The 21,472-nt window shown below is 38.3% G+C and overlaps 1 protein-coding gene across 3 annotated transcripts in view; it reads left to right on the top strand.

Annotated features, from left to right (window-relative positions):
* The window catches only part of DSCAM (DS cell adhesion molecule), a 394,607-nt gene that overhangs the window by 239,316 nt on the left and 133,819 nt on the right, over nt 1-21,472 (top strand). For all 3 annotated transcript variants that reach the window (XM_064472090.1, XM_064472093.1, XM_064472101.1), the window contains 2 exons: nt 5,646-5,765; nt 9,225-9,398. In XM_064472090.1, the coding sequence (XP_064328160.1) occupies nt 5,646-5,765; nt 9,225-9,398 (294 nt within the window). The remainder of the gene's footprint in view (nt 1-5,645; nt 5,766-9,224; nt 9,399-21,472) is intronic.

Below are 21,472 nucleotides of genomic sequence, written 5' to 3'. Positions count from 1 at the left end.
AGTTTGCTAGGCATGCTATTAAGAAGAAGGAAAGAATAGGATCATGTCATGAAAGCCACCCACAGAAATTAGGAAAATATCTTCTGTCAACTACTTATATCATAGTGCAGAATTAATTAAGGCTTTACTCATTAGGGCTGTCTTCTACAGAGTGATTAAAAACCTATATATACTTTATCATGTGTTGTTCATTCTTGTAGGGTTTCCTAAAATGGGAATGAAGTAATTATGAAATAAGAAGCAGTGAAAAAGATTTTAATTGGTAACCAAAAAGAAAAAGCTCATAAATGTTTTATGAGTTCAAATTTTTTTAGATACTACCAGGAAAGAGAGTTCAAAGATAGTAGTGGGTACATAAACTATCAAATCCCCCCAAAAATAGGTAAATTATTTTTAAATTCCTGTTAGTGGACATATCATAAGTTAAAACTGAGATAAGGTCTTTAAATACCTAATAAACTTCCTTAATGCATTTAGTGCCTTAAGTGTAAATGTGGTTTCATTTTGCACTTGCCAGGAATGTCGGATATCATTAGATAGTAAGGCGCCCAATGAGGAGTCCCTGAGCCTTGAATCTTCCAGATAGGAAATGAGTATCTGTCTGCTTTCTGATGTTTAGTGGTGGTGCTGGTGTGATGCAGCAAATGCGTTTTGTGATAGAAAAGCAGGGGGAGAAGATTTGTGGTCGCAGCTGGTGTCGAAACTCATTTACTTTCTTTGCTGGTGTTTACACTGTGGCTTTGAAGATTACTCTTGAATGATTCACTTCCTATTTAACGTTTTCATTAGACAAACCTGATCAACACAAACCACTAGGCACTGTCTCATTTTGCAAAAGTACATCTTTTTGCTTGAACTGCCTAGCAAATGGTTTCACTAAACCAGCTAAATCGACCCCTTAGGTCCAATGACCAAATTTAATAACTCTTCATCTTTGCTAAAGTACAGTGTTTAATGATCTCATTCATTAATACATCAATGGTTGCTTTGGCTGATTAAATTTCTTCTATCATTTTGACAGTATGATCTAAATGTAAAGTACAAATATTCCGTGTAAAAATGAAACATTGTATTCTGAGCCAATGTCATAGATTATTTCTTAACTCACTCCAGTAGCTCACCAGAGAGGCTCATGTTAGACGCTTTTAGAATTGCTCTCCAGTGTGAGGTACTAATTGCTGTGCTTGGGAGCCAGAAGCATGTGCATAGATTTGAAGTCCAGGAAGGAGTGTGCGAGTTTGTCACCTCATCCCTGGCTTTATGCACAGTCAGAAAGGATTTACATAAAGCAAAGTTAAATCAGGGAACGTTAGTATGCACTCATAAACTGATTTTGGTTAGTAGCTTGTGAAGTCCATCACTGTGAGCAGGGATGACACTGGTAAGCAGTATCTTCTTAGGGTACCAACCCATATTTTATCATCTTACCAGGATTGTTGCACACAAGGAGATCATAAAAACATTTTCCTTCCCTTAAAATGCCACGATGACATTCATGTTCTCTTCAACATCCTACTCTGATTGCTTTCATCCTTTGTTTTCCCTTTGTGAGAGCCTGAGACTGCTAGTCATAACATTGACTGAAAACACCTTTTTTAGGTCCTTTGAGTTCAGCCATTAAATAGCTTGCATCTGTCAACTTATTGCTTTTACACTAAACTATTCAACATCTCATTTCTCATCACAAATCCGTGGGCTGCATTAAATGAGAGAGCCTAACAGAAACTCACTGTTAAAGCAATTTTAAATGCCCTCCTTTATGGGCTCAGGGGACTGCACTGCTGAAACAAGGGTGATGATAAAAGTAGAACTGTTCAGTCATATTTGTGAGCTATTTCACAGTGTTTCACTTCTAAAGAGGCAGAGGAGGCCCACACCTTTAAAACTAAAGAGAAAAGAGAACTAACTGCTTTATTTTTCTCCATTAACTCTACTTAAGCATATCAGAAAAATTAACTTGGTTACAATCTTACTAAGCAAATTTTCGTTAAAGACTAATAAATTCCTGAAAGATAATGAAACAGTGAACATAGTTTTGTAGTAATCTAAAGATAAGTATCAACATGTAGATCAAGTAGTTAACTGCATTTTCTTTCAAAATATGGCAGCACATAGCACGGAACAAGTTATTAATTTGAAATAAAATTTAGAAGCAAACTATCAATGAGGAATAAAAATGTAAAGGTCTTATCTGTTTACTTCTTAATCATTTTGATGAGAAGAAAAATCCTGCGGTTTTACCTAGACAGCAACACAGAAACAATTGAAAATTCATTGAATAAGTAATTTTGTTTTGCTGTAGCATCTTTTCTGATTTCTATTGACGATCTTAAGACTCAGTGATAAGGGTTCATGTCTTCAAAATCAAAGCAGCAGTTGGCATTTCTATAAGCAGTCCTAAAGGAAGGCCCAAAGTGTTACTGAATATAGAAATTGTTTCTGTTACTGGGTGTGGGCAGAGTTTTTGCCAAGTAAGGATGAAACGTTTTGTTTATGGAGCAGTACAAGCAAACAGTATGATGCTAATCATACACCTTGTTCTGGAGCTTATAGGGCAAAATTTAATTTCCACAGTTACCATTCTTGTATCATTCTGTATTAAAAGTAGTGATTAAAACTGACAATACAGAGAATATCGACCAAACACTTGGTTTTCTATTTATACACAAAATACAGTGAGATCGATGCAATAAAAAGACCTGTCCAGAGCTTGTCAGCATTAAAGGCACAACACATCAAGAATATCTACACAAGTTCATTAAAGATGTGGAAAGATGCATTTCCATAGAAATGCTCAAACACCATTTACACTTGACATACGTCCATTTTTCTCTATATATGCCCAAAGAGATTAGATAAAAATTTTATTTTAACAGATAACTTTAATGCAAATAACATTTTAAAGGCTGCCTTTATTCCATACTTTACATACCAATCTTGCTTAACTTTTCCAGAACTTTCTGCATTTGCCTGCCCATTTAAGATAATAAATTATTTCCTGAAAAATTAGCACTTCTTGCCAGTGTCATCTGTAGCAAATGAAGAATATAAAGAAAATGTTTTTCAAAGAAAAGGGAAATAAAACAGAGAAGTTACAAAAAGTTTGTATTGTAAGAGAGTTTAAAAGATACTACACTCTTTACACTTTTTAGTGGTAGAGGAGTCCAGTAATTATCAGTCACTCATTTGTAATCATTCACCTGTAAGACTGATACAACGGAAATGTCTGAGGTTCTGGGGTTGTTTTTTAGTTTTGTTTTAGGTTTTTTTTTTGTCTACTCTCTGTATGGATAAGCAGCTTGTAATCAATTTTTCAGAAGTTGTGAATACAAATTTACTTACAGTTACTGAGGTGAAACAAGCAGATGCCACCGTGCTGAGTTGTATAAAATCACATGTATCTGTGCAACTTATTGTACTTTTCACCTGCTTTGGAAAATAAGTACTTGGGAATCCCGTCGTGTTTGGTGATGAAATGAACTCAGAACAGTGAGAAAGTGGCAACTGAAGGAAATGTCTTTTCTGAATAGATAATTAGAACAGGGTGGGTGATTGCCCAGGGCTGCTGTTGCTGGGATTTCGTGTTTGGTGCTTAGCTATCATGAATTAGCATAACATATGATTTGTTTGTCAGTGTGGCAGCCATTTGGAAAGCTGAAACGTGTGACAGCAGTAAATACATCTCCTGGTACAAAGGTGTCTCTTGCCTCCATTGCTGTTAGTTCCTTCCATTTCTTCTAGCCATGTTCCAAACAGAAAGGGGAGCTGCTTTGTACATATTTAGGCAATAAACAGTTTTGTATTGTAGACATAGGATCTGGAGAGGAGTCTGGATTATGGAGGCACAGGGAGGAAGGCTCAAGCCATTGTGAGGTGTGGGTTCTCTGCACCTGGAGAGAATATCTCTAGATACCTCCAACTTTCAGCAGTTTTGTCCATACCAATACTGGCAGCTCAAGTTTCTCATTAAGGAAAACTTGGGACTCTCTGATATAATGGGAGGTGCTATTTGTATAAATTATGAGAGTGTATATGCTGAAAAAACTTTAAAGTAATGTACGATTGGTGCTACCACTGTGCTTCTGTGGTAGTTTTTCTGATGTATAAGTGGTATTGTATTCATGGCAATTATGAGATTTTCAGGTCCCAGGGCATATAGCCATTGCACTGATGATCCTCTTCTGTGCTGCCTTACACTTCCTTATGCTACAGCCCTCTTCCATACTTCCTGTCTTAATTTCTGGCATTTCTGGAGAGGCAGGCAGTGGGGGCTTGGGAAGACGGATTGGGTCAGAGCAAGGGGGGTTGGCTGGGCCCTCTCTTTTGCCTCCCCCAAATTTCAGACAAACTAAGCACTGTCTGGACCTGTGGAGTTGTAAACCCTTGAGATTGTGTGTGCGTCCCCATATGCATACACTGCAGTGGGGCAAGGAAAGCAAGCAACTATTAGGATTTCTTTACTGCATTAGATCTCAGTGTATCGCTGTACTCAGTTTGAGAGGAAAAAAAAAATCTGTTACAGACTCAGTCACCTTACTAGATTTTCTCTGTAGCACGGTAAGAAAAGACAAAAAGAATAATATGGGGGATAAGGGCACAAATAATTTACTTCTTTTCTCAGGTACTTACCTCTTCATGCTCTGAACCAAGAAGGTCAACGAAGATCGTGACCTTAACTGTAACTTTAATACTACCATTAAGAACCTTTCGTTTTCAGTAACTTCTGTGGCTCTTTTCCATTCTTCAGTTTTCAGCTTTTCTTTCAAACTCTTTCAAATCTGCAGGGTTTATTGAGATAATGACATTCAGTATCAGGCCTTCTTGGTAAACTGTAGGTCTAGCATTGTCAAACGTTTTCTTCACTGTGTGTCTGTATTTGGAAAATTTAGAGTTTTTCCTTGAGATAAGCATCTCTTATTTTATTTGTGTATAAATATATATCTACTTTCCCATGTCTGGAAGACTCATTGCAGTGGTTTTAGGCTTCCTTAAAATAAGTCTAATAATATGTATACACTGATGCAAATACTTCTATTCCAGTAAGACTTTTCTTCAATTCAGTGCAAGCAAATTGTGTTGAAACTTTCTATGGTTGTTTGGAAAGAAAAGTCCTATGAGAATTTATGGTTCAAACACCCTCATTTTAATATGAAGTCATGTGATTGCTATTAAACACTGTTCTTTTTTAAGGTTATTTACACTACATAATTCTTTTTCTAAAGCTTACCAGTTCACTGTTATTAAAGCAAAACAAAACAAACCAAACCAGAAAACTTCAGTTGTTTTCAGACACCTGTCAAACCTCTCCTTTTGTTAGAAAGTATTTATTTTCTGACCATGACAGTTTGATTCATCTTTTACTCTATTTTATAACATCTCCTTTGGAGAGATTTTTATTAACTTATTTTTGTATCCTATCAAGACCAGTGCTTTTGTTGTGCCTGGCAAGAAATACAAGGAGATTGTGCACAGAAAGAAAATAATCACGTAAAAGCAACTTTACTGTCACTGGATTGTCAAAAAGCTGGTTTTAATTTTTGCTTTCTGCTGTGAATTGTTATGCCTCCATATTTGACTCATCTGCCATTTTGAGCTACCTGGTAAGTTGCACAAATTCTCATGGCTCCTTTTGCTTCCTCCCACAGTGCCCCCTAGGTTTGTGGTTCAGCCCAGTGACCAGGATGGGATCTATGGAAAAGCTGTAATTCTCAACTGTTCTGCAGAGGGTTATCCTGTTCCTACCATTGTCTGGAAGTACTCAAAAGGTAGGACTCTTCCTGTGATCACTGGGGACAGATTAATTCTGGTTTAATAACAGCTTAATCACCTGTAAGTTACTGGTTTAATCTTCATATTGTCAGAGGCTGGCACGGTGCAATAAGGGAAGTGTCAGTCATGTTTATACTGTTCTTCTATCATCCCCTAAGCTTGTAGGGCTGGCCATTGTCATAGACACAAGGATGCGCTAGACGGACTTTTGGTCTGCCTTAGAGATGTCCTGGAGCTCTGAATATGTGTACATGGCACCTATGGCCTCAGTGGATAAGTGATGAAGTGGATGGCTGAGAGAAAAGTGATAATGCTTTAGTTGAAACAACCTTAGAACGAGGTTCAGCAGCAGCATTTGGCTGATTCCCACCCCGCCCTTCAAAATCCATGAAAACATGGCCAATGATATCTTTTCAGCAAAGAAGAAAGGTCAGGTAGCATTAACATAAGCAGTAATTCAGTATGTGCTTTACATACTGCTTTAACATTTTCTTCTCATGTAACAGAGCATTAAAACTGGCCCCACTTGACCCTCAGTAACCAAAGGAAATTGACCGCTTTTTAATTAAAATGTGCTGCCTGCTAGATTGCATCTTCTGGCCAGTTGTCTTCTGGTTGGTTTTAGCAAGAAAACAAACTCTCCAAACTCTGTATCCAATCTACGTGAGTTAACTCTTCAAAAAACAAAACTAGCTGCTGTTGAGAAGAAATCTGTGTGTAATGCTCCATGTAATTTTTGGTTTCCTTGGGATCAAAGTCCAAGTTACATCTGAAGAAGAAGGGTGGGGAAGAGATGTTCACATTAAAGACTATTTTTGCTTTTATTGATACGTTCTGGTTTGTGGCAAGAAGGGTGCAGAGCTAGAAATGCCATTAGTCTCAACGGTATATGTGTTTTTAATTATGAATATAGGTCACGAAGAAGTAATCCTATTTTTTCATGTTTACATGCTGAAGGAGGGGGCCAATCCAAGCTAGCTGAGTTGTAAGCAGTCCATCTTAATGAAGGAGAAAGGGATAGTGCTTTGACTTTAGTAACACTTTACCATCAAGTGACTGTTTCTAAAGTTTTCCATTAACAGCTCTGAAGTTTTTAAGTCAAAGAAAGTTTTAGTAGACATATGATGTAGGCAAAGCCATCAAGCTGCAGTTTCACTTTTTGTCCAAAATAACTCCAGGTGAGAAGGTCAATGTTTTTGCAAAAGCCTGTATTTTGCTGGTGGATGACTGCAATTTCACCTGTCTAACTAAGGTGCCGTACAGGTCAATAGGATATATGCTACATCTTCCTTTAAAGAGATATATTATATAATTGTTTTGTGAGCAAGGTTTGTGCCAAATTCTGAAAAAATTACTCCAGGTGAGGCTAGCAGGAGTAAAGCAGTCAGGTCATAGCTCATCTGTAGGTACCACAACAGAGTAGAAAGGGCATCTGTACACCTGCAGGCAAGTTAGTGTCATTGGCTTTTTGTGTCAGTGAAAAACGGAAAAAGAGGGTTCATATTTTTGTACGTCGGGATAGACAGGTAATGGAAATAGACTTGCTGTCTCTAAAGAATAATGACAGTGATCAATACAGACACCCCATAATCAGCAAGAATCTGTTGATTTAAGTCCTTCAAACTTAAAGAGGCAATGGTCACACACTAAAACACAGGAAGCTCTGTCTGAGGATAAAGAAAGAGATTTTACTGTGAGGGTGACTGAGCACTGCCACAGGTTCCCCAGAGGGGCTGTAAAGTCTCATCCTTGGAGATATTAAAAAACTGTCTGGACATGGTCCTGGACAACCAGCTTTAGGTGGCCCTGCTTGAGCAAAAGGGTTGGATCACAGGACCTCCAGAGGTCCCTTCCAACCTCAACCGTTCTGTGATCCTGTGATTCATGAGCATGCAGTCCTCTTGCAGATTCATCCATGCAGTTGTGTGTGATAAGCTGCTGTCACTACTCAGGAAGGACTTTGGCTCTAATAGCAGTAAAAGTGCGTGTGAAGAGTAAGAAGCCTTTGCAAATTGTTATGCAAAATTTTGCCCAGTTCTAGCTATCCTTAGGAGCATCAGCCCTTTCCCTTCTGTGAACACCAAATAGTTCCCAGAATTTTTTGTGTGAAGAAATATAAGAAGTGAGTGCTTGCATCTGTCTAATTGGGCAATCAATTGCAGACAGATAAAGTGGGTGAAGCATAAATGTGCCTTCCAACAAAATGACAGGAAAAATGGCTTATTAAAGAGAAAAAAATACATAAAGGGGGAAGTAGGATATGCCCGTGACTAAAATAGATGAAAAATCAACAGCAGCAACTGATTTTTGTGAAAACATTATCCCTTTAACATTTCTAAGTTCACAGTATCAGCCACCAGACCTTCAGTGTAACTGTAAATCCCCAAAGCAAATACTTCTAGGACCAGAGGATTTTCAGTATGCATGTCTGGTCTTTTTTAATATTCTAGATGTTGTATTCATAGGTTGTTATAGCTTGCTATTTTGTACTAAATCATTCCCCATAGTATTTATTCATCATATTTCTTCCTGGGCTGACTCAGCCAACTGCATATAGTAATTAATGCTGACAGATATTAACTTCGTGTACAGAAAGTGGTATAAGAGAATTCCATTGAAGAAGACTATCTTAGGATTTCCCTGAAAAAAACCTGTCTCCTGCTGACAAAGTAGGTTGTAAAACCCTTTATTACAGGAACCATATCTTAATATACACTTAGAGAGTCCCTAATGCTGGAGGAACTTGAACTTGTGGTGGGCCTCTGGACAGTACGGCATGCTGACAGCATGGCAGTATCCTGTTCCCTATTCCCTAAATCACCCAGTTTTTTATTTCTAAGGAAAAGTAGGTTCTTTCTTAAAACTAAAGTTGATACAGAAATTTCTGGCTTCCTGTCTTTTTATGGACCTTCCATTTTTACATTACTGCCAAACATGGCACCTCATGCCTGATTAGTGGTCTGAGCTTTTTGTTTCTCTCTTTATATGTGGGTTTATGGTGGGTTTTTTTAACAGTCCAAATAGATACTGGCTACAAACATGGCAGAACAGAGATTTTAGGTGTCATCAGTCTGTCAGATGTAGGAGGAAAGAAGCAACACAGTCACTGATGTGGTTTTCCATGTTACCCAGCGTTTCATAAACAAGGTGCTAGAGGTCCCTTGAGTATGCCATGTTTACTACAACAGACATCCCTCTTAGTCATAAGAAATTCATTTGGTGTATGCATTAGGGATGCATACTTGTATGACTGTTCAGCTGTAATTGTCAATAATTTATCAGCCTCTAAATGTACAACAAATGTGCCTTTTTACCCATGAGTGGTCTGGAAATCTTCATTTTTTCTCTCCCCCTTCCTGGTTCTTCCACAAAACAAAACAAAACAAAACAAAACCAACAAAACCTGAGAGGCTTTCCTTCCTAACTAACCTATTTCCATGGGGGTCCTGCTTTAGGTGCCGGGGTTCCTCAGTTCCAGCCGATCGCATTGAACGGTCGTATCCAGCTTCTCACAAATGGCTCCTTGTTGATTAAACATGTGCTGGAAGAAGACAGTGGATACTACCTCTGCAAGGTCAGCAATGATGTGGGAGCAGACGTCAGCAAGTCCATGTACCTCACTGTTAAAAGTAAGAACTAAAACACTTCTCTGTGATCCAGATGTTACCATTGAGTGAAAAAGGCTTGTCTACTTCCTCCTTAGTTTGGAGGAAGGGGAGGTGGGGAGAGAGGGGAAAAGTTGGCTTTGTTGATTTTAATTTAATATTGGAATTCAACTGCATGTGGTAGCACTTGAAAGTTAGTATGGTTAATAAAAACGTTGTTTAGTAGAGGGAGAAAAGAGGACTTAAAGATTAAAAGGATTTACATCTAATTTCAAAAATCTATATCATGTTTATGAGCTACAGCTGAGTAACGAAGGGGAAGTAAGAAAATTCTTTGATGAATGGTAAAAAAACAATAACAAAGGAGACATACACACAACAACTGTTACAAATCTCTGAAGCTGAAGAACATATGGATTAAAAAGTCCCTCAATCAGTTCTCGAGATACCATAGATAGATACTGTATGTACAGTTACAGTAAATACCACAAGATGCTATAATGTACTATATTATAGATACACTAGAGACTAGAGTAGTCATTTTGACTAAGCCACAGGCAGATAACTTTCAGAAAATGCACCTAATTCTGTTGAATCTGGCGTGCGTACACAACCTCAACCTGTCTGTACTTTGTAGGCACAAGAGACAAAAACAATCCTGGTTTTAGGTGTATGTTAGCTATAACTCCTTCAGACGTGATCATAGATGAGAATATAGAGGAAATATGAAAAAAAAAAAAAAAAAAGCTGTAGAGATAATATAATTTCTCACTAGAGAAAAAAGAGGCTCTTGACACTTCAGCATGCCAAATGTTCCTGGATGGCCTATTAGACCAGTATTGAAGGAGGTCACCAAGCCATGCACTTTCATGTTTGTAGGATTTTTGAAGATTGACTGAGTGCTTTGAAGTTCTGAGATGTCAATTAGCTTGAAAAAGGTTTACTCTTGGAAGTAAAAAGATGAGGGTTGTTGTTTTTTTTTTTCTGAAAGGAAGGAAAATCCAAGTTATTCTCCATTGAAGAGCTATGCTTCAGATTACTAATGTTTAGGTTTAGGTGTGGTGTTTTTTGTAATGTCAAAGACTGAATAACTAAGTTCTTTGAAAGAAAGAGTGTCAACTTTGTTAGATTTGCAAGCCCCAATACCTCAGATGTCTTCTCCACTCTGATTTACTATAGTGGCTTCATCTTCTGGAAAAGAACATATATAACCCAACCTCTCAAGCAAGTATATTAATTGCTTACTTTTTCTGTGGATCAGCAGAAGTTCCAGCTTCTGTGGTTTCCATAACTGGCCGTTTTTGGGCCAATCTTCAACTGTAGTAGCAATGCACTGCTGTAATATGCTACAGAAAACCAGCTTTCCTCTGGCTGGCAGCTATGCACACTGCCTGTCTGATCACTGCATGCAGTTTCATGTGTGATAAAAGAGCATCTCTTATCAAATAAGAGCAGGAGCTTCCCTGGAGAGTCAGTTGCTGTTTGAATCTAATGAAAATCCCTCCGGCTCTGAGATAGCAGGCAAGCACGTCTGTACACCCTCACACGTCTACACTAACACGCGTACTGCTCCCAGCACGGCTGTTAGAGCAAACACCATTAGCGTGTTGGTGCATGTGTAGAAGAGGCACAGCTTGAGCTTTAATCAAGCACACATTAAGGACAAGCTTCTTTGGGGAAGTGTGCCATGGTGGGCTTCAGGTAAGCTGGATTGCCTGTAGTGGTGGTGTGGTTATGGCACATGATACTTGCACCTGGTCAGGTGGAGTGACTCCAAAGTGAGGGCCTGAACCTGCCTTTATTCTCCCTGGTACTGTATCTTGTCATTCGTCGTTTTATTTTTCTGTGGTTGTTCTGGCTGCTTTCCTCTCCCCCACAAGCCTGTTTCTGGACTCTAGTCCTCAGGTATAGCCTTGCTACTAGATAAAAACCTTGGGCTTCCTTCATGAAATTCACAGCATTCTTAATTAGTTAATCCTGCTCCACAGGTCACCCTTAATGCGTTCTTTACTCAGAGGCACAAGGTGACACCTGGCCCAGGCAGTTTTTTCTGGGTGACAAAGTTTGTAAGAAGCAGCCTTCCAAAACATTTGATGTTTGATATAAAAAGATAGACAAATATTTGGTTTGGTAGTTCAGGAGTGGACAGAATAAACATTGACATAATATACTTCCATCACTAGTTACCTCTAAAATGGAGACTTTTTCCGAGTGAAAAGCCAGCTCAAGCTATAAACCAACTTGGCTTGCTTAACAAGACTCTTAATGCTAAGAAGGAAATGGTAGCAATTCCACATACACATTTATTTAATGCCTCAGTGTTTATTGTGTGACACTTGCATGTCAGAGAAGCTGGTCCAACTTCTTGGTTGAAGGGAGATTGTATGAGGAGGGAGTGCAAAGAAAAAAGATGAGAGGAAAAGAAAGAGGCTTCAGGAATGCTAACAGAAATGTGAAAAGAAAGAGCTGCCAGAGTCATTCCTGAATCAGGAACCACAGGGCTAGAATGGCAGCTGTGAAAGCAGAGAATCTTCACTTAACAGCTATTATCCTTCTCCCTTTCTTTTCAAGAAATAGACTTAAAAATCATGATCAGAATTTTTTTTCTCTTCTTCTGAACCAAGTAGTTCTCAAATTTCTTATTCACCAAGTCATACAATATTAGGAAATTATGAGAGAGATCTGGAATAAGGAATCTAGTGCTGTCTTGAGAAATGACTCCTGGTGCTTGGGATGAGAAGACTTCTAAAGAATTTCTATAAAAGATAATGAGCCTTTAACATGAAGGGAAGAACTAAAATTATTTAAAGGTTGCCTGGGAGTCACAAGGGAAGAGATGTCTGCTTAAAATGGCCTGCCTGCCTGCCTTCATCTGAATAAACGTCACACTTCCTAATTCCACTTTAGGGGCTATATATAACATGATAGAATGGTATTGTGAAAAAAATTCCCTACTGAAAAGCAAGCTTTCATTAAGGTATGTATGTTCCTATGTAAATAATCTGTTGCAGGCAGTCATGTTAACTCTGCCCTTTCTTAAGTCCATCACTTATTTTCATGTTGCTGTGGAGACTGAGAAGTTTTAATCTTATCACCAAAATATTTCCAACAAATCCTGTCTGCCAAGAAAACAGAATTGCTTCATTCATTTTCCTCTCAAATATGCTTCTTAACTATTTGCATTGTATGTGTTTAATACATAAACTTAAAGTCATCAGTCAGATCCACACCTCCTTCCAGCAGGCACATACTGATCCCAGCTAATACTTTTAATGCTGTTTCACCACTTAGACATTTTTAAAAACACTTCTAAAAATTGTTATGTAAGACAAGAGCCGGTCGAACAACAGAAGAAGAGGCTGTTTGGGCAAGGGGTCCTGGTCACGGAGTAAAAGTGAGTCTAATGCTCTGTTCCTGCAGCTACCCTGGGTCTTGGCTGTGGTAATTGACTACCCTGTGCTTCTGCTGCCTCTGCCTCCTTCAGTGCCTCTCACCCACGTTGACTATGACCTCTTCCAGGCAAGATTTGTTTATCTCTTTCTTCAGACAACTCATGGCACAAAGAAGTCCCCAACACATAACTAGCTACTACTGCAAAAGAAATAAAAGATAATAGTCGTTATAAACACAAAGAAGCCCAAAAGATGCTTATGAAAAGGTTTTCTAATCTAGTGAAGCTCTTTCCTCCACTTCTAGCTAAAAGTTGTTCCACTGTACGGCTGAAGCACTGCAGAATTTGTTTATTAAAATAGATAGAAGTCTATGCCTGGCTTTCTCTGTGAAACTTCATCTGGGCAGGATAAATACACACTTCCCATGTGGCCAGTCAAATGAGTGTGCTTTGCTGCAACACCTGCAGTAAAGCCAGCAAGCTGTGATGGAGAACTCACTGTGCTCTGCTCACCAGGGTGCCTCTAAATGCTCATTTCAGTCTTTAGGAAAATAACTCGTTGTTGAGAATATAGGAATGTGGAGATCTGTCTGATTGTTACTTTTCCTTGTGCATGAAAATAGCATTTAAACATAGATGTTATCCTTTTGTTTATGTCCAATTTCTCATTAAATACGCGTATATCCAACAAGATGTCAGTAAGGATGGCATTGCCTGTTCCGCATTTGCTAAGATAAATTATCCAGGCTATGTTGTAAAGGAAGATAAAAATCACCATCTCTAACACCTTCAAAAAATGTTTATAGGAACAACAGCAATCATACTATGTCAAATTCACCTGAGCCCAGTTATTCTGATATTTCTTAATCTATCCTTATCCATTTTTCACAGTCCCAAAGTCTGTAAACAGTGTTTTAACAAAGTCCCCTGGTCTGATTGTGTACTCTGTTTTACTGGCTTCTTCTCCAGACATTCTGCCATCTTTAAACAAGGGGTTTTTTTCATTTATTACCTTCTTCATACTTATTTTGCAATTATCCATTTTTGACCAATGGAGAAATTTAGCCAAAATTGGTAAAAATGTCTAGATGGATTGCATGCATATCTCCTCAGAATGAAAGAGTAAGGTAAAGGGAAAGAAAAGAAAAATTAATTTCAGTGAACTGGAACTACCCTTGTGTCCCAAAGCATCCTTTCTGATGAGCTGGCGAGCTGGCCTTGCCTACCTTTACCTTTGCCCCCATGACAAGCAGCTCTCTCACCACCTATTTCATGGCAAACAAAGGCAAAAACTGTGTTTAAATACCAGGATGTGAATGAACCACAGTACAGCTCAGTTTAAATTCCAGGTCAGTGGTGATGGGTTGTAACTCTCTATCTGCTTTAATTACTTATTTATTTTCATTAAATGCACAGTCTCAAAGATGCTGTAAGAATGCTACGGTAAATCTTGGAAACATGAAAATTCTCCCTGGACACTAGTACTTTCTTTTGTTAGTAAACCAGCTCATTTTTTTCCTAATGAGGTCCTCCCACTATGAGAAATGCCGTTTTCTGCCTCTTCAGACCATTGGCCCAGCTTTGATTTAGGGACTTGCACTTTAATCACCCATCATGTGTCATTACCCCGACAGGCGGCAGCAGCCGCTAGATACAAGCTCCAATAAATTGCACCGAAAATCGCTGAAGCGATCCTTTGTTGATTTTCCTTTACAGCTATTCAATGGCAGATCAGCTGTCATAACAACACAGTGCCTGTGGCAACAGGGTGAAATTAAACGTGAAGTATGTTCAAGGTAGCTGGTAGAAAGCTGGAATATCCCTTTTCTTCTGTACATCCAAATGCTTTCTACTTCTCTCACTAATGCCAAGCCTGTGGCAATTGGCTAAAATGAATGCTTTCTCTTGTAAGATAATTGCCAGACGTACTGCAGTACAAATACTCAAGTGCTTTTGTATGCAAATCTTTGCAATACTCTCATTTAAGGAAAAGAGAGGAGGTAAAGCCTTCCCTCTTCAAAAAAAGAAAAAGCTAATTAGGTGCAAGGAGAAAAAGAATATAGCAGCCTTTTTCCTTTTCTTCAAGGCTGGCTGCACAGCAATGTTTCTAGCAGGAAGGTGAAATAGATTTCTCTCCAGCTAGCTAGCTAGACAGTGCACCTAGGCTCTGCTGTATCTATTCCATTTGTATCAACAGTATCATATTTATTGGGTTTGGGTTTTTTTTCAGAATAGTTGTCTCTCTCACCTTTATGTTGCCCAAATAGCAACATTCAAAAGAAAGCGTGGGTGAGGTTTATTTTCAGAAGTTTTCTTTCCATTGAAATTTTCACAGTGGATACAGAATATTGAGGCTTTCCTGAAAAATGGCTAGTCTAACAAAGTTGTGATTATTTCATCTTTGGAATACCTTCACATCGCTTTTCTTAGAAAGCCTCATATGAGATACGATTCGCAAGGTATGTACTCCAGCTGCTGTTTTATTTTCTCCCTTTACCGAACACATTAGTAATACTTAAACACAGCCAAATCACAGATATTTTAACAGCATGTCCTCCTTCCTCAATCTTAATACTTATTTTGTCCTTTTAAATTACTAGTTTATTCAGAGAAGGTTTTACATGGCTCTCATTGCAATGAACTCTGTCCAGGTTTGGCCAGCTGTCAGTACACTTCTGAGAACAGAGATAATTTCAGATCAATGATTACAGCTCCTATGTCTCTGAACACTGCTGAAATAAAGACTTGAAAATAATCTCTGCTCTGCTCTCATCCCTTAGTTGAGATGGTGATGTTGCGGTGATTGATACAAGCTAGGTAGATAATCCATTCATAACCTTCATCGAGAAAGTAAGCCCACAAATTTCAGTATATTGTATTTAGCACAATACTGCAAACTCTACTGTGCTACAGTATAATAAAGGGTAATCCTGAAAGGCTCTTATCCAGGAGGAAATATTCTGGAAATTACTCTTACTGATAATTTGGAAGGTCGTTTTCTTGAAAGATAACTTAAAACATAACTATTCAGATTTAGGCTTGTCTTCCCATGAAATGTGAATGAATACGCTTCTGGAACACAGTGTGTCTCAATAACCTTTTAAGAAAAATGTATGCCAGTAAGCACAAGACACTTGACAACCAGAATTTCAGCATTACTCATCTTGGAGTTACTCGTTACTCTTCTACCAGGTTTAGTTTAGTAATCATTACTCCACCTCCTAGTTTGATGGGGCAGGTGGAACATCCTCAGAACTCTGATGTTCATTGCTGTCTTCCTCCACCTCTGGCTGCAAAGAGGCTGCGTGCCCTGCTCCTGGCTCCGCCACTGTGCCCCTCCTGGGCTCTGCGCTGACTCTAAGCCTCATGCAGGAGGGCGGGCAGAGACCACCTGAGCATGCAAGTCACTGCTCAGCCTGCAGCTGCTCAGCTGGCTCCTTACAGCTTTGCCAGGCACACTCAGAGCATCGTATTCAGAAGCACAGCATTGGAGCACTAAGTGGTTGGAGCTGGATATGATGGCATCTAGAGGCTGTGGTGACTGGAACTGGAAGATGGGAAAGAAATGAGTAGACACAGTAATTAAATTTGAAAATTTATCTCAGAATTTCTCATCAGAACACACCACACAAACAAAAAAGATCATTTAAATTTTTTTAAGGTTTTCTTAAAATAGTAAACTATGCAAATTATGACATCTTTCTACACCTTAAAGCCAGCTACACTAAACTGTGGCATAATACAAATAGTGTTAGGACATTGTTCTGATAGGTTATGTCTTTTTTCCCTTTAATCCCTGTGGTAGAGGAGTATGACTAAACAGTAACTATGCCCATAATTCAGTAGTGAAGTTTACTGGTTTATCTAGAGTCAAAGAGGTTTCAAATGTGGCATGTATGTAAGTACACATTATAATTTTTCTGGAATATTTATCTTAAGGGGCATTTAATGCTTATAGTATATATAGCTCCCCATATTTTCAGGCTTCTGTTTTGTTAAGCCAAATAATTTTCCAAAGTAACATTTTAAAACATAGATGCTGCTGTGAATATATTACTTTAATTTGTAGGGTGGGGGCTGTACACAGCGTGTTTGCTGGATTTAATGTGGGCTTCTAGTGGAGGAGGCGCACGCATGATCTATTGTTGCTTATTTTGATATTTGCAATGTCATCAAGAAATGGGCCTAAATCTCTCTAACAAAGATTAAATAAACTTAAGTCAAGAAAGCATTGTAAAGCTATGGTGGGATGTAGATTAATTTAGCAGGTGTGTGCAGTACACATGCCTCTTTCCTCTTCAGAAAAGATAGCTGCTTTAGTACCATGGTTTTCCCTTTCTCTTTTCCTTTCCCTTTTCCTTTCTCCTCAACACTTTTCCCTGTGTCTTGTCATGCCAGCTTTAAGGTACATCTCATTTACAAAGTAACCGTGTTCCAGCAGGACAAAGCCTCAGGCTCGAAGAAGACAGTATTTTCATGTCTCACATCATTTTCCCTTCACACCCACTGGTCCTTCTTCCTCTTCCTTGCTGTCACCATTCTGGAAACCTCGCATCTCTGCCACAACTTCCTCCTTCTTTAAAAATCCTTTTCCATCCCACATTCATTCTATTATCTCTCCATTTCACAACTCCCATTATTATTCTCATATGAGTTTAGGATTTGCAAAATGCTATCTGAACAGCAAAAGAGTCAGCCTTAAATTACAACATTTCTTCTTATATATCAGGGGTTCTTCTGCCCTTTGACTCTTTTCAGCATAGTCTTTTTCAGCACAAGGCCTATGTGCTTATTCACAAAGCTTATTCACTGTTGTTTATTATTGTATGCTGTCATATGACCTGCATTATGATTCTTCATAATTATTTGTTTGTTTATTTATTTATTATGGCTGATTGTTTAACTCTATCTTTAATCTGATGTAAAAATCTAACTTTTGCATAAAAAGGGGAAGAGGCATTGAGGTATAATGAAAAAAGAAATTTTACAATCTCTTAAAAATGTGTAGGATGTAAACCACATTTGAGTATCAAGTGACACAGACACCACAGCAGTTGCGTACATTTTTCCGTATAATTCTCCTGCAGTAAAAGAAAAATGTGGAAAAGGCAGTTTATCTGCAAATATTTTATGCCTTGTATAAGAAGAGTTTATTTATTTTTAAATATAATATCAAATGACATTATTAGCCAAAGACAATCTTTACAACTGCTTCCATCAGTGCAATTTTAAGCTTTTTTTAAAGCAAGCGATTTTGCCTTCAAATATAGAGAGTCATTTTTTTGCAGTACTTTCTTTTTCTCTTCAAAATAGTTTTTCAAGAATTGCATGGTAGTTTTGTTCATAACTCTCTGAAAATCCTGCAGTGGTACTCAGTATAAATGCTATGTACAGATTCTGTGATAACAGAAAAACAAAAATTAAGTTTGTATCTGGGAGGCATACAAGAGGAACAGAAAATGCAAAGAAGGAAGAAGAGCTGTCTACAAGACACTGTATACAGGAGAATTCAAGGCATTGCTTCCCATACCCCGTTCTGCTGTGCATGTCAGGTACAATCAGAAGGAAGGATTTGCAAATGCCATTTTTCTTTTGCAGTCTAAATACTTTGTGGGAAACAGGTTTCCTTCACTGTGGATTGTGTTCCTAGACATTTAGATTCAGCCTCTGCATCAGTGTGTGAGCTCCCATCCGCATTCATTGTTCAGATATTTGTTTGGTATGTGATGCTTGAACATATCTTCATCTGTCACTTTTATGTTTCCTGGGAAAAAAAGGAAGTGTCCACTTAAGGCCAGAACAATTGATTTCTGAGTGTCTTCACGGTATAGATGACTAAAGAAGCATGGCTCCATTTTTAGATAAATCTTATTAGGATCCTGCAGGGTTAAAGAATGAATCAATTTGGTCTGTCAAACCGGGAGCTAATGAAAGAATGAGCTCTTACTGTTGGCCTAATTACTTATGATTAATCTAACCCAATCCAATTTTTTTTTTTTCACTGTCTCCATCAGGCCACAGAATAATTAGTCTTACATTCACTTTTTGTTTTCTTTTCCATACTGAGTTAACATATTTGGTCATGCAGGAATTTTGCTGTCTGGGCAGTATGTGCATCTCTGTGACATTCATTTTACCTTCTCTATCATCTTTTATTCAGTGTATAGCTTCCATCTGGCAAATTCCTGGTAGCGTCTGGGAAAGCAGTGTTGTGTAACTGTATAGATGTAGGTGAACACACAACCAAATTCAGAAATGAGAAGTGATCCTTCAGGGAGGGAATAAATGCTATAGTTCCAACTACAGTTCTTGACTTATGAAATTATATTTTCCATTAAAATTATTATCTTGTTTATGAATGTGCAAACCCTCCTGCTGACTTTGCAAAAGAATAAGCAACAGTATCCATTAAGAATTTACATGTTTATGAAAGTTGCCCACTGTCTGCGTTTATCAGAACGTTAAAACAGAACCATCTGTGCAGGTACAAGGAGGTCCATGTGATTGCTGTTGTGAATTGTTTTAGCTGGGGTAGCTGTGAGCCTTCACCCTGACATATTCCCTTGTGCAAGCAGATGTGTTATCAGGCGATCAAGGAAGTGGCCCAGCATGGGTAGGTATTGGCAGACTTTGTTGTTCAAACTCCTTGCTTTCACAATTGAAACTTCTGCTGGAAGCATCTATACTTAATTTTGCAGAATATCATGTGATGCCATTATGCTGTAAAAGTCCAGTGAGATGTCTTTCTCTGTTTGATCTATGTAAGTTAATGGCCTCAGTTACTGATATCTGTGTGTGCACATGTGCATGAACACATGGGCACTCACATAAACCTGTTGTTTGACTCTCATCTAAAAGAAAGATAGTGAAAAGGAACAAAACCCATCCAGATGTGGTCAGATGGTATAGGGTTTTCCTGAATATACTTCTTAGACTGTTTACTTCACTCTAATGCAGCTTTCAGAGAGACACATGAAATGATTGATATTTGGTTGATTGAATGGAGGTGACTGATTTCAAATCTTTGCAGGAAAAACCAATTACACATCTAGATTTTTAGCAGAAAAAAAAGTAAAGCTATGACGTGAATCCTGCATTCATTAAACACAATTCTTGTTTGTGACATTCCTGTTTGTTTTTTTTTTATTAAATTTAATCCCTAAAGATACATCTCCAAAAAACCATCCTAAATATTTTGTTCCTAAGGCCATTTCTTCATTCTTAAAGCAGAACCCTGATTTATAAAAAGAGTATGCATACAATTGTCTTTCACGTAACCAGGGACAGGCTGAAGGATGCTTAGCAAAGCAGATGGCTATTTAGGAATTTAAACATATGTTGCTAAGAGTTGGTTTGGGTTTGGGGTTTTGTTATTGTCGTTTTAAAATTTGGCTTAAACTTTTAAGAAAAAGTCTCTGCATATATATTTTATGCCATACTCTGTAAGTATATGTAATCAAGCTCCAGCAAATATTGTAAGTCTTTGGAAATGAACAGTAAAACATCCGATGATGTCAGTAGTCTGGCTTACAGTCAGCACTGTAAGTTCTCTCCGTTCCGTTTCCCCATTCTGAACTTTTCTTGTATGAGTTAAAATAAACTCCTAAATCATCAGTGACCTAACAAGAACATTCTTCTACTAATTGACGCATCAAATTGAGAGAGAAGTACCTGAGGAACAACCCTGCTTTACTCTTATTTCCATCTCTTTCCTCACAAAGGACAAAGGTTTTCAAAGTATTGAATGTCTTTTCTGAAAGTTAGCTGATGTGAACTTGCGACCACAAAACAAGAAAGACACAGATAAAAGAATACCTCAACAAAGCTATTACATAAGTACATTTTGTTGCAAACCTTCAGAGCAGTAGAAAAACCATCTGTTAGAAGGTTATTTTTCTTGACTTTTAATTTCTAGTCATTGATTTTGGTAACTGCACACGTGTGCATACACAATAGTGCAGCAGAATTTCACTTCTGTGGTCTTGTCTCAAAACTGGCTTTTAAAATGAGTGCTTATTAATATAAGTGCTCCATAAGAAAGCAGTGCTCTGCTATTTTTGTCTTACTTTGCAATGCAGTGTAACTGTTGCATTTACAAGGGGTACAAGCTGGCTCTTTGCCATGCACTTAGAGCCATAAACTCATACTTTCAGCAAGGAAAATCTCCTACTATCAGACTTTTAAGTGGTGATTTGCCAAGCTGAAATAAGGAAGAATAGACTTTTCATAAGTGGTTGCATATTGTTGTTGAAAATCCTATTACCATTTGCTAAATGCCCATCTCTAAGATGTAAATAACTGTTAAATTAAGTTCCTAGCTTTTGAGGAAAATGGTTGTGCACCTAAATGGTGAGGAAGGCCATTAAAGGAGTGTATAGCGATCCTGGGTGCCCCAGGAATTTTGCTGGCTCCGTGTAGCAACTGTGTCGGTTCCCAGACATATTTCAGGCAGTTTGCCAGTGGAGAGACAGGTGTGAACAAGGACTTCTGAGTTTTGACTGCTTTACAGTGACCCTTGCCTTTCTGGATCTACTTTGTTTTGGCCTTCCCATTGGAATAACTCATTGCACAGAGGTGCTAAAACTCTCTGGTTTTGGTCTTAGGCCATTCAGTGTGAAACTGGTAGGCCTCCCAAAACACTTCAAGAAGTGTTCAAAAACTGAGAAAGGAGAGAACAGCCTGGCCAGAAGGAGTAAGTCTGACACTA

Source organism: Phalacrocorax carbo, chromosome 1, assembly GCF_963921805.1.
Source record: "Phalacrocorax carbo chromosome 1, bPhaCar2.1, whole genome shotgun sequence".
Classification (NCBI taxonomy): domain Eukaryota; kingdom Metazoa; phylum Chordata; class Aves; order Suliformes; family Phalacrocoracidae; genus Phalacrocorax; species Phalacrocorax carbo.
Note: the sequence above shows the minus strand (reverse complement) of the source record. Positions and strands in the feature narration are given on the sequence as shown.